General features: G+C 47.9%; 2 protein-coding genes across 2 annotated transcripts; both read left to right on the forward strand.

Annotated features, from left to right (window-relative positions):
• The first annotated feature begins 1,407 nt into the window (after positions 1-1,407).
• On the forward strand, positions 1,408-8,225 carry LOC122623989. Its single transcript, XM_043803402.1, has 4 exons — positions 1,408-1,681; positions 2,565-2,610; positions 6,965-7,293; positions 7,363-8,225. The coding sequence occupies exons 3-4, from the start codon at positions 7,207-7,209 to the stop codon at positions 7,807-7,809; spliced, it is 534 nt and encodes a 177-aa protein (XP_043659337.1). The 5' UTR covers positions 1,408-1,681; positions 2,565-2,610; positions 6,965-7,206; the 3' UTR covers positions 7,810-8,225.
• A 6,105-nt stretch (positions 8,226-14,330) lies between these two features.
• On the forward strand, positions 14,331-16,849 carry LOC122624152 (KIN17-like protein). Its single transcript, XM_043803595.1, has 3 exons — positions 14,331-15,498; positions 15,578-15,727; positions 15,861-16,849. The coding sequence occupies exons 1-3, from the start codon at positions 15,115-15,117 to the stop codon at positions 16,671-16,673; spliced, it is 1,347 nt and encodes a 448-aa protein (XP_043659530.1). The 5' UTR covers positions 14,331-15,114; the 3' UTR covers positions 16,674-16,849.
• The last annotated feature ends 368 nt before the right edge of the window (positions 16,850-17,217 follow it).

Below are 17,217 nucleotides of genomic sequence, written 5' to 3' on the forward strand. Positions count from 1 at the left end.
ATCATTTCAGCATCAACCCGCCACAGTGCTGTTTTGGTCGGCGCCCCAAAGTATTGAACGCGAATTCGGCTGGATGGATATCTACCTGGCCAGGTGCGCCAGCTGACATGGGGGGGAGGGGGGTCTGCGGGAGGGCGGTAGGACAAGGGCAAAAGGACCAAGAATGACCGGCAACAGGCATTAAATGTTAATGCGCTTTATGCAACGCTTGACTGGCCAAACAGCCAGCGGGGCTCACATCAGCTCCAGCATTCTGCTCGACAGCCAAGTGGACCGGCAATGCGGCCCGATGGACCATTGAACATTTGCGATACCCTGCAAATGGTTACACAAATTTCGGATGCCATTATATTTTCTCTTATTTTCAATTATTTATAGCTTATTAATTTCTTAACGAAACATTCAATGTATGTAAATATCTTGCGTTTTCCTTAATGTGGCATAGATTGTGTTATGGTAAGTATTACTATTTCTTTAATAAAGTAATAAAGAAAGTAAAAGGCAAAACTTTGTATTAAACGTAAATCGCTGTCCCTGACGTTGCGGCATGCCTCTTGCAAGGGTGCCACTTCGAGGGTTTATCGGTGGGTGGTGGGTGGTGGGTAGTTCGCTATTCGGTGGCTGCTGGGTAATGGCTTTGAGCTGCAGCAGCCTACCAGTCAAGGTTGGCCCCTCATGTCAAGCGTGAAATTCGAAAGCTGCATACGCTGGCCCCCCCGCAGCGAAAGGGAGGTGGCAGTCAGCAGGTGGTAAGCATATAAAACGGGCTACAAAGGCACCGCCACAATTGTCAGCCATACAGCTGCCATTGTCATCGCATTGTTGTCATTGGTGACTTGCCTAATTACCCATAGTGTGCATACCAAAGAGGCATTTCGAAGCATCAGTGCTGCCGATATGTTGGTTTACTGCTTGTTGGTCCTTGGCCTTCTGTCTATTATTGTTCTTTTCACTTTCAAGGCTTTTTGAAATAACTATTTTGGTAATCTAGCTAATTCTCGAGCCACGAGATTCTTGGTAGCCGAGTTTCAAACCGTGCATGTAGCGGATAAGCGCACCCATGCACAGTCGCGTCCCATGTGAGTTGGTACACTATGGTGCTATTTTGATTGCAGCGTATAAAGAGGTAAATCTATTTGATGTAAATCAATAAATATATCATTTGCATAGAACATGACCCTTGGGTCTACTCCAAGTTACTGTGGAATGCGCACTCCAAGTTACTGTGGAATGCGCTAGCACTGTCGTTCCAGTAGAACCTCGTGATTCGTGGGAACTGAAAAAGCAATGGAATGGGAGTATATAGCGAACTTTTTGGGATACAATGCAGTTGCGTTTACATTAGTCAAATAAACAGCAGTTTCTCTGCTGCGACCATCGTTGCTTTTTCGTATAGCTCCTCCAGCTGTCGATTCTGTTCGATTTGCCTCAGTTTAGTTTCATCATTCGACCTCGCCGGTTCTGTTGCGTCTGTCTTTTCCCCCGTTCTTTTTTTTTGGTTTTTAATTAAGCCCTTACCTGGTGCGGTGTGTATTCAAAGGTGTACAGATCCACCGCTAGTTTGCGGGGATTTTTCGTGAATTTCTTGCGGCCCGTAATTAACGTGGGTTTACCTGGCCGCCCGCGGCAAAAAGCATTAATAGCGTGACGCCCGTCATCACAGCTGTCCACCGTCAAAAAGGTGAGTAAACAATGCGAATGGGAACTGCTTCGAAGATCGCAAGTAGTCCCAGTACGCGGGTGTTAGACGAGGAGAGAAATGCAAACGTCGGTGAGAGAGAGAGAGAGAGAGAAGCGTGATTGTGGGGCGTTCTAGGTTAATTTAGCCAGCCAAACGTGATTCGGATTGCAGTTTGATTGCTTTCTTTACATGCGATTTGTATACAAAATGCGGCCTTTTCTTGGAATTTTATACATTTACTAAAACTGGGGAAACGAGGCTGTTAACTTGGCTTGTTTACAGCTAAAAATAGCCTTTTTTATTATATATATATATTTTTTTTTTTCAAAGTCAGAATGCATTTAAGAAGAATCAGAATAGAAATCAATGTAAACTGAATCTTAGGGGTTTTTTAAATTTAGATAAAACCATTCGAGCTATCTAAAATTAATATTTTAAAAAGACAAAATACTCCACTCCTAAATTAAAAAGAGATATGAAAGTTATCCGGAATGCCCTAAAGTTCCGCAGCTAGTTGCCATGTCACTACGGCGAGCAGAGTATCAAAAATAAATCAAGCCAACAAAAGAATGCCGAAGAAACAGGAAAGGGACAGAGACAGTCAAGTGAAATGGCCGCATTTTTATGGCTAAATTCTTCACACACTTTGCACTGGCACACTTTGTTTGCGACGCGACTGTTAGCAGCGCCGCCTGAAATCAGGCCACAGAAATTGTTCCAGTTCTTCGAAAGCTTTTGGGGCGAAAGCTTTTCCTTCAAACGCTGCCTACTTTCGGGGTCAACTTGCCTGTGGAGGGAAAATCAAAGCAAAAAGCTTTCCAAGTTCACCGCATTCGACCTTGAACTAATGATATCCCTATTTGTTTATGTGTTTATTTTGCAGCTAATCACCGCATTGAAATCACACACGTTGCGTGACAAAAACTGAGGTGAGTTCTAAATTCATTTGCAAGTTAAAGTTATGTTTCGCATAGATGGCGTATACTTAATGTGGCGTATACTTAATGTGACGTATACTTAATGTGGCGTATACTTAATGTGACGTATACGTGATATGCGCGGCCTAAAGTTAAGGTAAGAGGAAGCTAGTTCAGGGAACCCCAGTGCGTCACGGCACAGCTCGCACCTCGATGACTTGTGGAAGATGGCCGGTGCCAAAAATAGGCACTTCTCTCACCTGTCCGAGCCCCTTGTTTTCTTACCGCCTTCGCCTTCGCCAGGCCGAGTACGACACTGTGCCCAAGTGCTTCCCACAGCGCTCCATTCATAATATAATGCGCTGGGCAAACAGGTGACTGTGCGCCCCCTCGATTGGTCCCCCAAATCCATGATACGTGATCCGAGAGCCAGCCGACACTCCGATCCGACCTGAATGGGAGGTGACGCGGCAAGCCGGAGAGCCGGAGCGCTGTGGAGCTCGGAAACTGGGGGAGCTGGGGAGCTGGAAAGGGAGAGAGAGTGCCGGACCGGGGCAGCTTCTAAATACAAACGCAAATACGGAGCAACGGAGCAACGGAGCAGCGTCGCTCGGTGATTTACCCGTCCAGCTATAGCCAGCTTAAACAGTATGTTCAGGTTGGCCAGAGTGTCTGTGGTCAGTTCGGCCCACTCCCAGATGACAGGTGACGGCCAGCCAATTGGGGTATTTCCTCGTGGCGATTCTAGATTCTACATTTACGTCACCGACCGTTTCAGTCGGTCAAGGGTGTGCATGGTCGTATGGCAACCGGTATTGGGAGCCATCGAGGACTTGGTTTTAAACGCTCTGATTCACATACATCTTAACTAAGGTGCGGTCTTTCCACCAGAACATTTCCATACACCATTTATGTGGAAGTTTGCACAGTGGGAATTCTATTCGTATAGAATAAATTCCATGCGAAGCGATAAAACATAAAGAGTATTTAAGTCGTTGCGTGCAGAACAGTAGAAGTTCAGTAACGGTGACTTTTGCCCTATAATAAAACCAATGCAAATCGAATGGTAATCTCCCGATAATCCAATGATTATCTTCGGTATTTCCACACATCATCCATGATGATGAGGCAGCCATTGAAAACATCAGCAGCAGAGCAGATGATAAAAATCATTTCATGACTCTGCGAGGACTTTAAAGGACCTTAATAGACTGAACAGTTTAAGAAATCCTTTCTAATATTCTCTTTGCAATACTTAAAGGTTTAGTTTTAAAGACGCTAACCAAGCTAAAAGTGTACTATAGATAGTTTATGGACTTTCAAAGGCATACTCTTTATTTTATTTAATTTTTTGACGCCGGGTGATGGAAAGTAAGAGTATGGTACACAGAGTCTAAACTAGTTGAATCTACTCTTATAAGTTATTTACAAATAGTTGAACACTCAGGAAATGGTCCTCTTACAACCATAAATTCTGAATCAGCCTGCTGGATTATAAAACTATAAGCTGTGATATATTACTTTTTTTCCGAGTGCCATTAAAAACTGTCTGTGTTCCATGTGAACATAGCCTGATAACTTCAAAAAGAAAACATTATTCCGATCTCGTGTGCATCAGGTTGTCGAGAAGGTCCACATTGCAAGCTTGGTATATTTGCTATATTTAAATATATGGCCGGCAGAGGCGATAAGTCTGGGCGATATTTCCGTCGCTGTAAGTGGAGGCCGTTTGAAGCTTCTTACTATACCGAGTAATAATAACGTGTATGTACGTCACTCTGGAAGTGCTCATCAATGGAATGGAATGGTCATTTCTAAAAAGGGAATGGCAAACAGGAACGGGCGTTAGATAGCGGATCTCCCTCGAACCGGATGACGTTGCAGGTTTAACGAGTTCAGGCCGAGATTTGTGCGTGGCCAAAGTTAGCACCTCCTCGAGTGCGATAATTAACAGTCAACAATGGCTTGTTGGGCAAAAACAAAAAATACAAAACAAACAGAAAAAATCAGCGAAGGGAATAAATACGAATCAAATCAAATCAGAGAAGGAACTACTTATTGCTCGGTAATTGCAGGAATGCAATGGAATTGCAATGGAAAACCCTTAAACATAGTCTCCGGAAATTCCGGAAATATAGCAATTATGCATCTTCCCAGAGCAATTGGGTAAAAACATAGCCCCAACAAATTGCCCAACTGATAAAATAATACGTAGAGAACCCGACAGGGAATACGACTCCCAGGAGGCTTGATGAAGCCAATGAGTAGGTCGAAGTACGCAATCTGCTCGACAGCAATATTTCGTGCGACCTTAGGGGTAATTCCCAGCCAGAGAGTGTATGTTTTGTTGTGTTGTGTTCTATGGTGAGGTGTTCTATGGTGTGGTGTTCTATGGTGTGGTGTTCTATGGCGAGGTGTTCTATGGTGTGGTGTTCTATGGTGTGGTGTTCATTGGTGTGGTGTTCTATGGTGTGGTGTTCTATGGTGTGGTGTTCTATGGTGTGGTGTTCTATGGTGTGGTGTTCTATGGTGTGGTGTTCTATGGTGTTGTGTGTGTTTTTTTAGGTGTGTGCAATGGAAAAGCTTAGAAGAGACAGACACTCTGTCTGCTGCGGTGTCTCTTATATTCATCGCTCGATCGCAGTGGCCAAGTCCACCGGTCAAGTGGTCGTTTCCATTCAGTTGCATGCAAAACGCGCACGTGCCAAGCGATCGATCGGAAATGCCTACGGAACGACGCGTCATTCCCCAGGCAAGTGGCACTCGCATCACAAATCGCCAGTTAGCAAAAGTAACTGAAGTAACTGAAGTATCTGAAGAATCCGAAGCGACAACGCCGTTGCCACAGCAGCCAACAGAATCGGGATATTCGCAAATGGCACAAAGTAAACGCGATTCCTTGTTGTCCAATTGACTGACTTCTTGAGCTTTTGGGTTTTCGAATTTTAAGACCAAATTAAGATTGATCTATAGACATTAGAATTTCCGGAAAGCTCAGTATTCAAGCTTATCAAAATTCGAACAGAAACAAACGAAATTCCGTATAAAAATGGTGTTTGGTGTCAAAAGGGTACCTTTGAGCATTTGTTTTTGGAAGTAATTCCAAGAATCAATCAAACAAAGTATTAATCAGCCAACAAACAGAGCGAAATATGACTAAAATCCATTTACACAAAAAAGTGAAATGCTTGGCCTAGGGATTCAAGATCAACCAAAAAGGTAGTTGGTAAGAAGGCCCAAGAAGCCCGATTACCTGGTGTAGGGTGCAAGAATTCAATGTGACATCCGTTTTGGGCCATGAAGCGTGTGGGCATAAATTACATCGGCTGGCCAAGAGGCAAGAGGCAAGTGGCAAGAGGCAACTCACTTTCTGCAAGACAGGAAGAAAACAAAACGTCATGTGCAAGTGCTGCATTAGGGGGTGACCAGAGGGGGGTTGCTAACTCCTGGCTGAGTCAGGAAACCTATTTAAAATCCACCCATCGATCCACCGCATAACCTCCCCCCTCCACCCGCACCTCCGATAATCGAGAAAAACAAATTCGAACTCCCTTTACGTTGTTTCGTTGTTTTTTTTCATTATCGTCATCGAGCATCGCTCGCTGATGCTGTTGTTGCTGCTGTGGCTGCTGCTATTGCTGTTGCTGCTGTTGTTGCTGCTATTGTTGTTGTTGTTGTTGTTGCTGTTCGCCACAACAAGCGCAACAAGTGTGAGTACACGCCGACGCGCGCGCGCGCTTGTGTGTGTGTGTGTGTGCGTAAAGTAAAAAAAAGTAAGATCGGCCACGCGCTGCTCGTGCGGCTTCGGCTACTGATATCGCCGGATGGCGGTCCGGTTTGTATTTAAATCGCCGGCGTGTGCCCCAACTCCTCATTAACCGTAAGATCTCGCAGAGCCCCACACGCCAGCCCCAGCTCTCCAACTTAGCTTAGCTTATTAGCGCGCTTTCAACCTGACAAAAAAGAAACATCGAAATCAAACCAAACCGCGAGTGCCAAGCGTACAAAGCAAAAAATATGACCGCCATCAGTTGTAGTGCCAGTGAATCCTTTGAGCTCGCATCCTTCGAGCGACTGCAGCAGCAGACTGCTCCGGCGCGAAATGCGTCCTGCAGGCAGCCAGCCAACAGCATCAGCATCGCCGTGTCCGCCCGTTTTGGTCGCATCTGTAAGTGTCCCCCAGGCAGCCAGAAAACAGAAAAGTGCATCAAATGATAGCGATGTTTAAGCATTGAAGTTGTAAGCTAAACTAAACTTCAAACGTCTTTATCTTATTGGCGAAACCATGCCCCATCCATCAGGATTAGGGATTGATTGTAGCAAACGCATTTACTGATCTGCAATCTCGCCTATTCTCACATTGCAGCTCCCTCCAAGTGCTGGCTCCTGGGCATCCTGCTGCTACTCACAGTTGCCACCACCAGTTGGCCCACGGGCACATCCGCGGCACCGCGACGCGCTCGAGGACTGCACCTGATCCTGCCGCATCGCAACCACAACCACAACCACCGCCACCATCATCACCAGCACACCAGGTCGATCGAGGCCACCATCGTGACCCTGAAAACCAATCAGACCGAGGGCAGGGACACTTGCACGGCCCTTAGGATGACGCCCAACACCACACACCTGCAGGTGGCGCACGAGGTGGCCAAGAATACGCGGGAGGCGGTCCTCTGCCTGACCAAAGAATGGGTAAGTTAGCCAGCTCCTTCTATACATGCGGCAGCAGAAGGGCTAAGTTTCCCATTTCTCAAACAACAGCTGATGAACCAGGGCCACAACCTGACCCAAGACATCAAGTCCTACTCGAAGCACACCCTGGCTTTGAGGCATCCACTGGACGCGGAGGTGAAGAACGTGAAGTTCCAGGACGAGCTGGGTGACTTCGTGTACGATGGCAAGGTGGGCACGCTGGAGGAGGAGATGCCGGCGATTATCGAGTCGCTGTTGGTGCTGGAGCATCTGTACGAGACCATCGAGTTCAATCACAAGTCCTGGAACTGCTTCTTCAACAACTTTGTGCAATTCTTCCATCACAACATGCACGAGGCTCTCAAGGTCGCCGGCCTCAATGATGCCTGCAATCCCAGGCACTCCGCGTACAATAAGGCATACATTTGGCCAGAGTTTGGCGCCGCCGTGGAGACCATCAAGGTGCTGACCATCATCGAGCACAAGTACGAGCAGCTGATCCAGCAGTATCCTTAATCCGCTGGCCAGAGCACCAGGGAGCTCCCGGGGAGCAGAAGAAGCCGCAAATACCAAAAATAATCGCCTCCGATGACCCACTGCAATCTCAAGCTAACAACAGGCTATGCCCACGTGTATCCAGATTCGTATTCGCACTCGTATTCGTCAAGTAGACACCATCATCTGCCTTAGACCCTATTATTTATTATGCCCCATTATAACTTATTAAATCCCCATTACCCCCTCCATACATACGTATTTATATCGCCTTCGCATCCTATTTATATACATATATCCATCACCACACTCACCGAACACATTCACCGCCTCGCAGGCTCGATAACTTATGAAAACTATTACTTAAGCGTATTTTTTTTATACATATAATATATACATACATTTTTACATTATGACTATTAATAAATTATATTGATAGGCGCATACGTAGAGTGTTTTCCTGCTGATCCAGAATCAGTTCCGGTTCATCGAAATGTGGCACTATTGCATTATGCCGATGCAAATCAAATCAAGTTACATCGAATTGGCTTACTCAACCGTGGGAATTCTGACCACCGTTCAAAGGTCCACAGCATCGATTAAAGTCTGGGTCATGTGATGTTCCCATATAACAACTGCATATTATACAAGTCAAACAGGAGAGTTCAAAGTAAATGGCAGTATGGTAAATCTCCTAACACTTTAGCTTGTTTCGATTGTTCACCGTTTTTTCGCATTTATGACCTGCAAAGCTGCAGGTTGGCAACCCAATTACCACTCCCCCAAATCGGAAATACTGGGGAAATATGCGAGATTCCATTTTCGGCCCGACTCGTCACCTGCCCTGACCCACCCCAGCGTCGTTTATAGCTCGTGCCCGGGGCACGTTCCACCAGATAGATAGATAGTTAGATAGCTAGATAAATAGATATATGTATGTATGGGCATTGGTGTATATATCCGCTTGAGGTTTTCCACTGCGCGGCTGTTGAGAAAACCCCAAGTACCGCACCGCCGTCTGAATGTGACTCATGGACCATTAGGCAAAAAGTCGGGCAATCGCCGTGTGATCTCCGCTGCTTGGCGACAAAAGGTATTCGTGCACGGTAAGAAAGTGTGATATCTCTCAGGTGGCAGCTTATCGGAAATGTTATACTATCTATATCCATCTGTAGTTCTTGATTTTTATTTCTGCTTCCTTATTGAAAGCACTGCAAGGAGGCATAGGAAGGATATAAGATATCCTTCAAACATCCTTATAAAGAGCAGCTCATCATGCATAGGCATTTCTCCCAGTGTATGCTTGCACGTATGTATGTAGTTCTGGGTATTGTGTTGCCAAAGGACCCATTTTACCGTTGCCACTTGGCTGGCTTCCCGATTCTTTGGGGGGTAATCGGATCGGTTGGTCAGCAGCGATCAAAGATGGTGCTGCGTGGGACGGGGACCCACTTGGGATTGGGATTCAGATGGGCATTGGGATTGGGTTCTGGGTTCTGGGGCTGCAGAGGCGTTCGCGTGGCAATGGCGTCAGTCGCCTCGAAAAACGATAGCTGCAAGCTGCCGCCGCAGCAGCAGAGAGCGACGCAGCAGCAGCAACAGCAGCAGCAACAGCGGCAGCAGCAACAGCAACAGCAACAGTCGCAGCAGCAGCAACAGTCGCAGCAGCATTTGCTCTGCTGCAGCGAGCTGAGTTTATGAATGAAAATCCAAGCACACACAATGTTCCGCTCGACAACCTGTTATCTTCTCGTCGCTGCTCGCACTCTCTCTCTCTCACTCACTCTCTCCCTCGCACACTCTCACACTCGCGCTCTCTCACTCGCTATCTCTCCGGCGAGCGGCAACCTGTTGCGCTCAGCTCTTCCACTCGAATCGGCGCTCTCCGCGCCTCTCGCTTGGAGCGTCTTTTCCGCTCGCCGATTGGCCCGTCCGCTTCGGAGCCGCTCGTCTTCGGAGTGACGCTCTGCGGGCAGCGGACCAATCGGCGGCGGCCCACTCGCACACACGCGCAGGCACACCGATGGGGCTACGTGCCACCGCCCACGCACACAAGTGCGCACTGTGCGGCAGCTACGCGCCACGCCCCCTCCGGCACCCCCCCGACCCACCCACCCGGCCAGCCAGTGGGTCAAAACGGACTCTGGCAAATCAATTAACAAACGTTGCATTGTCCTGAAAGGATTTGATGGGCACAAAAGGATTAGATAACATGTGCCGCATGTGGCATGCTGCATAAGGAACTCAGCTTATTGGACCAAAGATTGAGTCTTGATCGGGTATAAAAATGAAACTATGCAAATATTTGCAGCTTTTATGTGAATATTAAATTTCAGCTACACATTTATCACACATTTCATTTAAGCAAATTCGAAATAATATTAGTTGTAATAGTAATATAGAACTTAGCTTTAGGGTAAAGAGCTGTTTAAAAGCATTGAATAAACATGTGAATAAATAAAGGACTTTTAAATTTGAACTTAAGTTAAACAAATTGGATATCGGGCGACTAATCAACATCAAACGAATTAAAACCAGCAGATTATGAGAAAAAATGTCTTAAATGCAACAACTTCTACTTTTACTCCAAGTTCCAAGCTGGCCAAAGGATGTTAGCCTTATTTATACACACATGCACATACAACCGTTAGCTTGAATGACTAATAAATGACCAATAAATGTACAACTCCTTTACGTTTACTGGCCAACAACGCCAGTACCCTTGATGAAGTCATAACGATGTAGCATTTCAAGGCGACAAATCAACATCAAAGGGTTAAGGCCGGCTAAAGACCGCAATAAATCCCTAGGGAAGGCAGAGCGAATCCATGGCGAATCCGAATTGCAACGGCAATTGAGGATCGGATAAGCGGCGGAAAATGTGCAAACAAACAAGATACAAACAGAAATAAGGAAACAGAAAACAGACAAGCAAATCGACTAACTAACCGTTTAAGTTACCGTTGCGGATGTGAGAATTGCACTTCGGGATCTTGATAAAGCGAGCGATTTTACGCATAATCAAAAAACATCAAAACAACTGCGAAACTGAGAAATGGGAAATGGGAAACTCACACCTCCCCCACCTCCGCCCATCCCAGCCATCCCATCCATTGCACAGCCGCACCCACACCCGCACCCACACTTACACACCCACGAAAACAGGAAAACAGGAGGTGCGGAGGTAGGTATGCCGCCTGGGTTGGGATCAGGTCCTGCGAAAGGACAGGAGCTAAGCAGCGTGTAATGACGGATGGTTCCTTCTCCTTATGGCACAGATACTTCTACTTCCATCTGTATCTGTAAGTGTATCGGTAAATGTATCTGTATCTGTAAATGTATCTGTATCTGCATCTGTATGCGTATCTGTCTCGGTTAACCTTCCTGCTCGAGGTCGAGGTGTTCGCCGTGGCAATTAAAGCGTATCCTTAGCATTCGCTACGCCGCTAAAAAATTACACCATGACAGGACACAATGCCCGTTCTGGACGGGCGAGGACCTCACAGGACAGCTCAATTTTGTAGCAAAATATTTTTGTTGTCCGAAACGAATCGCAAGTAAAACAGAAAGTCGACTGCGTGTGGGGGGGAGGGGGCTTGCCTCCCCGCGGCGAGTGCTGTGTGTGTGTGTACCGACAGCAGCAGCAGGAGCTCATCAATGCAATAATCGTGTCCATCTCGGGCGTACACGATCCCGATCCCAATGCCGATCCCAATGCCAATGCCAATGCCGATCCTTGTGCATCCTAAATGAAGCTGTTGCTCCGGGTGCGAATTGCCCTTTTATTTTTTTTTGTTTTTGTGCCTTGCCGCCCGTTTCCCAAAGGAGAGGTCTCTTACAAAAGGTGTGCGCTGCCACCTTGATATATGTGATATATATGCCAGAGAGTCCCTCTCCGTGGGTTGTGGGTCCTGCGAGATTCGTCCTGTGCTTGTCCTGCCTTGCGGCGAAATCAAGGCGAGTGGCCCCGCTGCGCAACACAACTGCTTCCTGCAGCAGTTGCTGCACGCTGCACTTACGGTTAGACGCAAGGACACACCGTCCGCTGTCCGTTGTCCGTTGTCCGCTGTTCGTTGTCCGTTGTCCGCTGTTCGTTGTCCGCTGTCCGTTTCGGCCCGCTATCTGACCATCTACAGCTGTTTTCGGCTGCCCAAAACAATGCGGCCATAATGCAGCAAAACTCTCGATTTAATTAGGTCGTCAATTGTGCAAGCCCTCGAAAATAGGGAGAAATATGGGCATATTCGCTGTAGGGAGGTCTAGGTAGCTGGGAGTCGGGCATAAAGTTGGGTAACCAGTTGGGAGTACCTGGCCCACTGCCCACAGATCTCACATCTACCTATATATTGATTTCCCACCCATAGCGAATTTGCAACAGTGATCGAGATGGCCAAATATCATCCCAGCGATTCTTAAACGAAACTAAAGTGTTTGGTAAATAGTTTAAGTTGAGTTATAAAAACATGTACAATAAAACTACGTTCATAGTGTACTATTATTTTTATGCAAGTCCTTTGAAGATTTCTTATAATCTTATAACCTATTAAATGCTTAGCAATCCAGAAGGGTTAATAGATATTAACAGAATTGTAATCTTATGGAATAAATTCTAATGGAATAAATTCTAATATATTACATATTTGATTCATGCAATCTTAACATGTTAGTTACATTATTTCCCCTGGACTTTGTTCTATTTTACGCTTTATTCCTCATAATACCTTAATTTAGATACAAACTTTAATATACAAGATATAAAGTTATATAAAAATGGTAGGAAAACGTTGAGAAAATGCACTATTGGTTATCATTTCCAATAAAGAGCATTCCTCGTGGATGCTTCTCGAATGGAGGTGAGATGAGATCAGATGCTACCTGGATTAGCGAGCCGAAGTGCGGTGTTATGTTGGTCATTTCCGTTGATCGCTTTCTGGGCCGATTTGAATGTCAGGACTTTTTGGGAGGGGTGAGCAGGCCGCTCAAGGTCACCCAGCAGAGAGTGTGTGAGTGAGAGAGAGAGAGAGGACCTAGCTGACCGGGCTTAAAAGAGTGGGACAGAGCCTGGTCTGGTAGGTAGGCCTGGTCTTTTGGGGCACCAGGTAGGCCATCCATCCACTCGCTGCCTCTCTCCCGCCCTCTCTCCATCTCCCTCTCTCTCTCTCGCTCTCTCTCGTTGCCGCCGCTCTTTGAGTGAGTGGCGCGGATTGGGCAAGTGGGAAAACTCCAGTTGCAATGGCGACCGGACCCTCGATCGCCCAGGTCCGCAGGAGCAAGCGGGATGGCGCGAGAGGACAGCCGGTTGGCAGGCTCAAAGGCAACACCAATATACCAAATACAATAAATACACCAATACACACACACACACACACACAGATGGTGGGCCAGGTAGGAGCGGACACGCACACACGTGCAGGTGACCTGGGGATAGGATGTGCCAGCGATCGGCGAGAGCGGGCGCGGGAGCGGGACAGCCTGCGGTTCTTCGGATACGAATCTGAATGCGATCGGTCCGAAGCGGCGGTCTTCTTCTGGCTCGGACCATGGCGTACCGCTCGTGCGGCAGTCGGCGGGCAGCGACGCCGGCAGAGGCCGCTCAGCGCGCCTCAGTTCCCATTTCAGTTTCGGTTTCGGCCTTTTGGCGCTGCTCATCGGTCGGTCGGTTGGTTGGTCGGTTGGTCGGTCGGTTGGTCGGTCGGTATCGCTCTGGTATTCTGGTATCTGGTATCCGCAGCCTCTCAGCGAAGAAAGCTGGTCAAATCCAGCGCGACTTTGGGCTCAGTTCGGTTTCACACTCGAACGCGAGCAGTAGTGTCCGCGAATCAGTCTCCAAAAAAACATCAGTATCATATCACAAAAAACCCAAATCAGAACACAAACTGCAGCACGCATCTGAAGCACAGTGGCCTCTCTCAATATTCCAACAATATAAATACATTTTTTTTGCGAGTGTTGTGTTGCATTGTGTTGTGCCCATTGAAAACCGCCGGAAAATCAACAACGAATCTCAAACGATCGCCCATTTGGATTAACGCACGGACTTTTGGGAGCTCAGGCGGAGCACAAAACAAAAACCACGGGGATTCCGCGAGGATCCTGACCGAATCCACTTTTCATCTATAATGCGGTGTGTGTATTATTTTTAATTTGATCAATTGATTGATAGATAGGAGCAGGCTCAATTGGAGAGTGGAGAAGGGATCAACAAGGATATTGCAGTCGGCATCAATTCTCCACTCTTCAAGTGACTTATCAACGAGTAACGACCAAGGATCTGCTGTAATGCAAACAGGACATTCAGTGAGGTAGCAACTGCCATTTGCGAGTTCAAAAAAGAATTTGAAATAGTTCAATTTATATTTTCTACGCTATAATGCGAATCCATTGAGGATTTAGGTAAATGTGCGAATCCTTCGAGCATATTTAGCAGCAAACGATCTGTCAGATAAAGTAGCTATCGTGATAGAGAATTTGAAATTTCCAAATTTCAGAATTAGCTCAAAATCCAAAATTCAACCTCAAAAGTTCCCCCACACACAGTTTCACACACTGGAAGTTGAAGCCAAGCGAGAAGGCAGAGAGTTTTGTCGACTGGAGAAGATTAGGTCCTTGAATCTGGGGATCGATGCGTCTTCATTATTCGCTCAGGCTACTCTCGAGTTAATTGTCTAAATTAAAAAGTTTATCCCCCCCCGCCCCGCCCTCAATATACACATATATCGCTCTGGAAAAGACAAAAACAACGAAAAGCGACAAAAAAAGCAGCAAAACGAAACGCAGAGAAAATGTTAAAAAAATCGAACCAAATTGTTCAGACTGTTGTCCGGTTGCAGTTGCATTCGCATTGAAGGAGTAAACCCAATCACCCCAGCATCCCAGCATCCCAGTATCCCAGTATCCCAGCATCCCGACCACCCAAGAATCCCGTCCAGAAACCCATCGAAAGCCCCGAAAAGGAGTCCATTTAGTGCAGCATCTAGTCAGGAAGTCAGGAAGGAACTGTGATCGCAGTTGATCGTTGGTCGTCTCGCGTTGATGCCGAAATTCAATTCATTCCATTTACTTTTGCATTCTCGATACTCATTGTGTGTTTCTCTACATCTCTCTCTCTCCCCCCCTTTCTGACCCCATCCCTATCCTCCCTACATATATATCTATATCTATATATATATACACCGATTTGGATACGGACCACGGACAGCAGTTGGTTGGCAGTGCGCTGCGACCACAGCTAAAGGCAGCACCACGGCAGCCGGCAAGGGAAACGGAAAGACCAGCGGAAGGGGAAGGGGACGAGCAAGTGGGAAGAGCTACCATTACCATGCGGCGATGGCTCGTCCGCTGCTCCTGCTCCTGCCCGCCCTCCTCGTCCTGCTGCTCGCCGCCCAGCTGCCCCACCTGGCCGAGGGGCGCAGCACCACCAGCAGCGGCGGTCTCACGGTGATCGACAGCGAACGCCTGCGCATTCGCACCACCTCCAGCACAGCATCAGCATCAGCTACAGCTACAGCCTCAGCTGGAGCTCAGCATCCAAATCAGGCGACGATCCCGGCCAGCGTGAGTCCGCGCAAGCGCCACCGGAAGCGGAACAGCAACTGGATCGACTATCGCAACTTCGACGAGAACACCACCGCCCTGGAGTGGGCCAATCCCTGCGGGGGCAACTATCATCCCACGGCCGGAGATCGCTTCAATCGCCAGCGGCCCAGGCAGGTGAGTTCAAAACGCCAGCTCTCTTTTAACCCGATCTATATGTAACGCGTTGCCCTTTTTGCCATCTTCTGCTCCACAGAGCTTCAATCAGCTGAAGCGCCACGCCTTTAGGGAGTACCGCAGCCTGAACAGCAGCCAGGACTCGGCCATCGATATCCGCAACATGACCATGTGGTCGCTGCACACGCACAACTACAAGTTCCTGCCCAAGCTCAAGCCCAATTCCACGGTAAGTGCAACTACTTTTCAACTGGTTACTACAGTGTTTTATTTTGGCTTTAAACCATTGTTTGCAACTAATGTATGTGTCTGCGCAATAACTCATCGATTCCCTCTCTGTTTATTATTGATTTATCCCACAGATTGCCCTGAAGCGCTGGTACCGCAACATGCAAACGTACGTGGCCAGCTTCGCGTATCTGAGGCGCCAGCAGATCCGCTGGGACCAGCGGTCCATCACCCGCGAGTCCAGTACCGCCCGCGAGCTGCGCGAGCTGCTCCTGAGCTCGCGGCGCATCCTCTGCGAGCTGGAGACCGCCGTCAACCAGACGCAGAGTCCGCGCCAGAAGCAGCGGCGCAGTGGTGCGGCGGTCATAGCAGTTGGTGGCACCACCAGCAGTGGCAGTAGCAGCACCACTGGCCCCACCACCACTACAGTGGGTCAGCAGCTGCCGCAGATCTCGCGCCTTGAGATGAACAAGCGTCTGAAGCTGCGCTCCAAGACGAGTGGCTCCGGCATGGGTGGTGCAGCCACCAGTGCGTCCATGGCAGCCGGCGAGGCGGACTCGATCGACATGCGCTTTGTGAAGCACCACTACTACGACTTCCTGCGCACCATGTACCAGCTGCTGCGGCGCGATGGCAAGCGGGTGAGGAGTCGGCCACGCAAGCACCACAAGAAGCACCACAGGAACCAGCAGCAGCGGAGCCACAAGAAGCAGCAACAGCAGCAGCAGCAGCAGCAGCAGCAACAGCAGCAGCAGCTGGCGGATCAAGTGGAGCAGCGGTGGCGCAGCGCCACCTTGAATGGCAAGGAGTTCAACGAGGTCTCCAAGCCGGTGGCAGGTGGTGCGGCTGCAGGAGTTGCAGGTGCTGCCGGTGGTGGCAACCACCAATTTGCACGTGGCAGACGTGGCAAGCGCCAGTCGAAACGCAGTCACGTGCAGCGCACGTGAAACCGCATACACAATCATCGCCCCAATCATCAGCACCCCCTCCCTCATTATCCTCAGGACACGCCCCCTTCCCCTCTCCCCCCTCTCCCCCATGTCCCACAAGACCCAAAACCCTTTAATTTAACCGTTAATTGATCGATCGTAGCTTAAGTAAATTATTTGATTGCCAGCACAGAGTCCCTGTTCTCGAATTCATTGCAAGTATTACCACATTCCGTATTTATTGAGAGCGAGTTATATACATATATATATACATATATACATATAGTTATATAGAGCATATGAAACCACAATCCGCAGTTGCCGTTCTAGTCACATAAGAGCAACCGCCAACCACCACCACCACCCACTGGAAAGTATTATACACCCCATATTTAGAACAACCGGAACCCATATGGAATACTATGTGACCCCCAGTAGTCTAAGCCGACCCATCGCATCCCATAAATCCATATCCATATCCCCTTATCCATATCCATATCCAGTAGGCTAAGCTTCGATCCTAAGGCACACACACACATTTTTTTTCGTAGGCTAGCTTGTG

The sequence above is a fragment of the Drosophila teissieri genome, chromosome X (assembly GCF_016746235.2).
Source record: "Drosophila teissieri strain GT53w chromosome X, Prin_Dtei_1.1, whole genome shotgun sequence".
NCBI lineage: Eukaryota > Metazoa > Arthropoda > Insecta > Diptera > Drosophilidae > Drosophila > Drosophila teissieri.

What these genes read in the sequence shown, in the direction of transcription:
- LOC122624152 (XM_043803595.1), top strand. Translation starts at nt 15,115, where the DNA reads ATGGCTCGTCCGCTGCTCCTGCTCCTGCCCGCCCTCCTCGTCCTGCTG. An exon ending in ATCGCCAGCGGCCCAGGCAG is followed by an intron (nt 15,499 to 15,577) that starts GTGAGTTCAAAA and finishes TCTGCTCCACAG; the next exon opens with AGCTTCAATCAGCTGAAGCG. An exon ending in AGCTCAAGCCCAATTCCACG is followed by an intron (nt 15,728 to 15,860) that starts GTAAGTGCAACT and finishes TTTATCCCACAG; the next exon opens with ATTGCCCTGAAGCGCTGGTA.
- LOC122623989 (XM_043803402.1), top strand. Translation starts at nt 7,207, where the DNA reads ATGACGCCCAACACCACACACCTGCAGGTGGCGCACGAGGTGGCCAAG. An exon ending in TCTGCCTGACCAAAGAATGG is followed by an intron (nt 7,294 to 7,362) that starts GTAAGTTAGCCA and finishes CTCAAACAACAG; the next exon opens with CTGATGAACCAGGGCCACAA.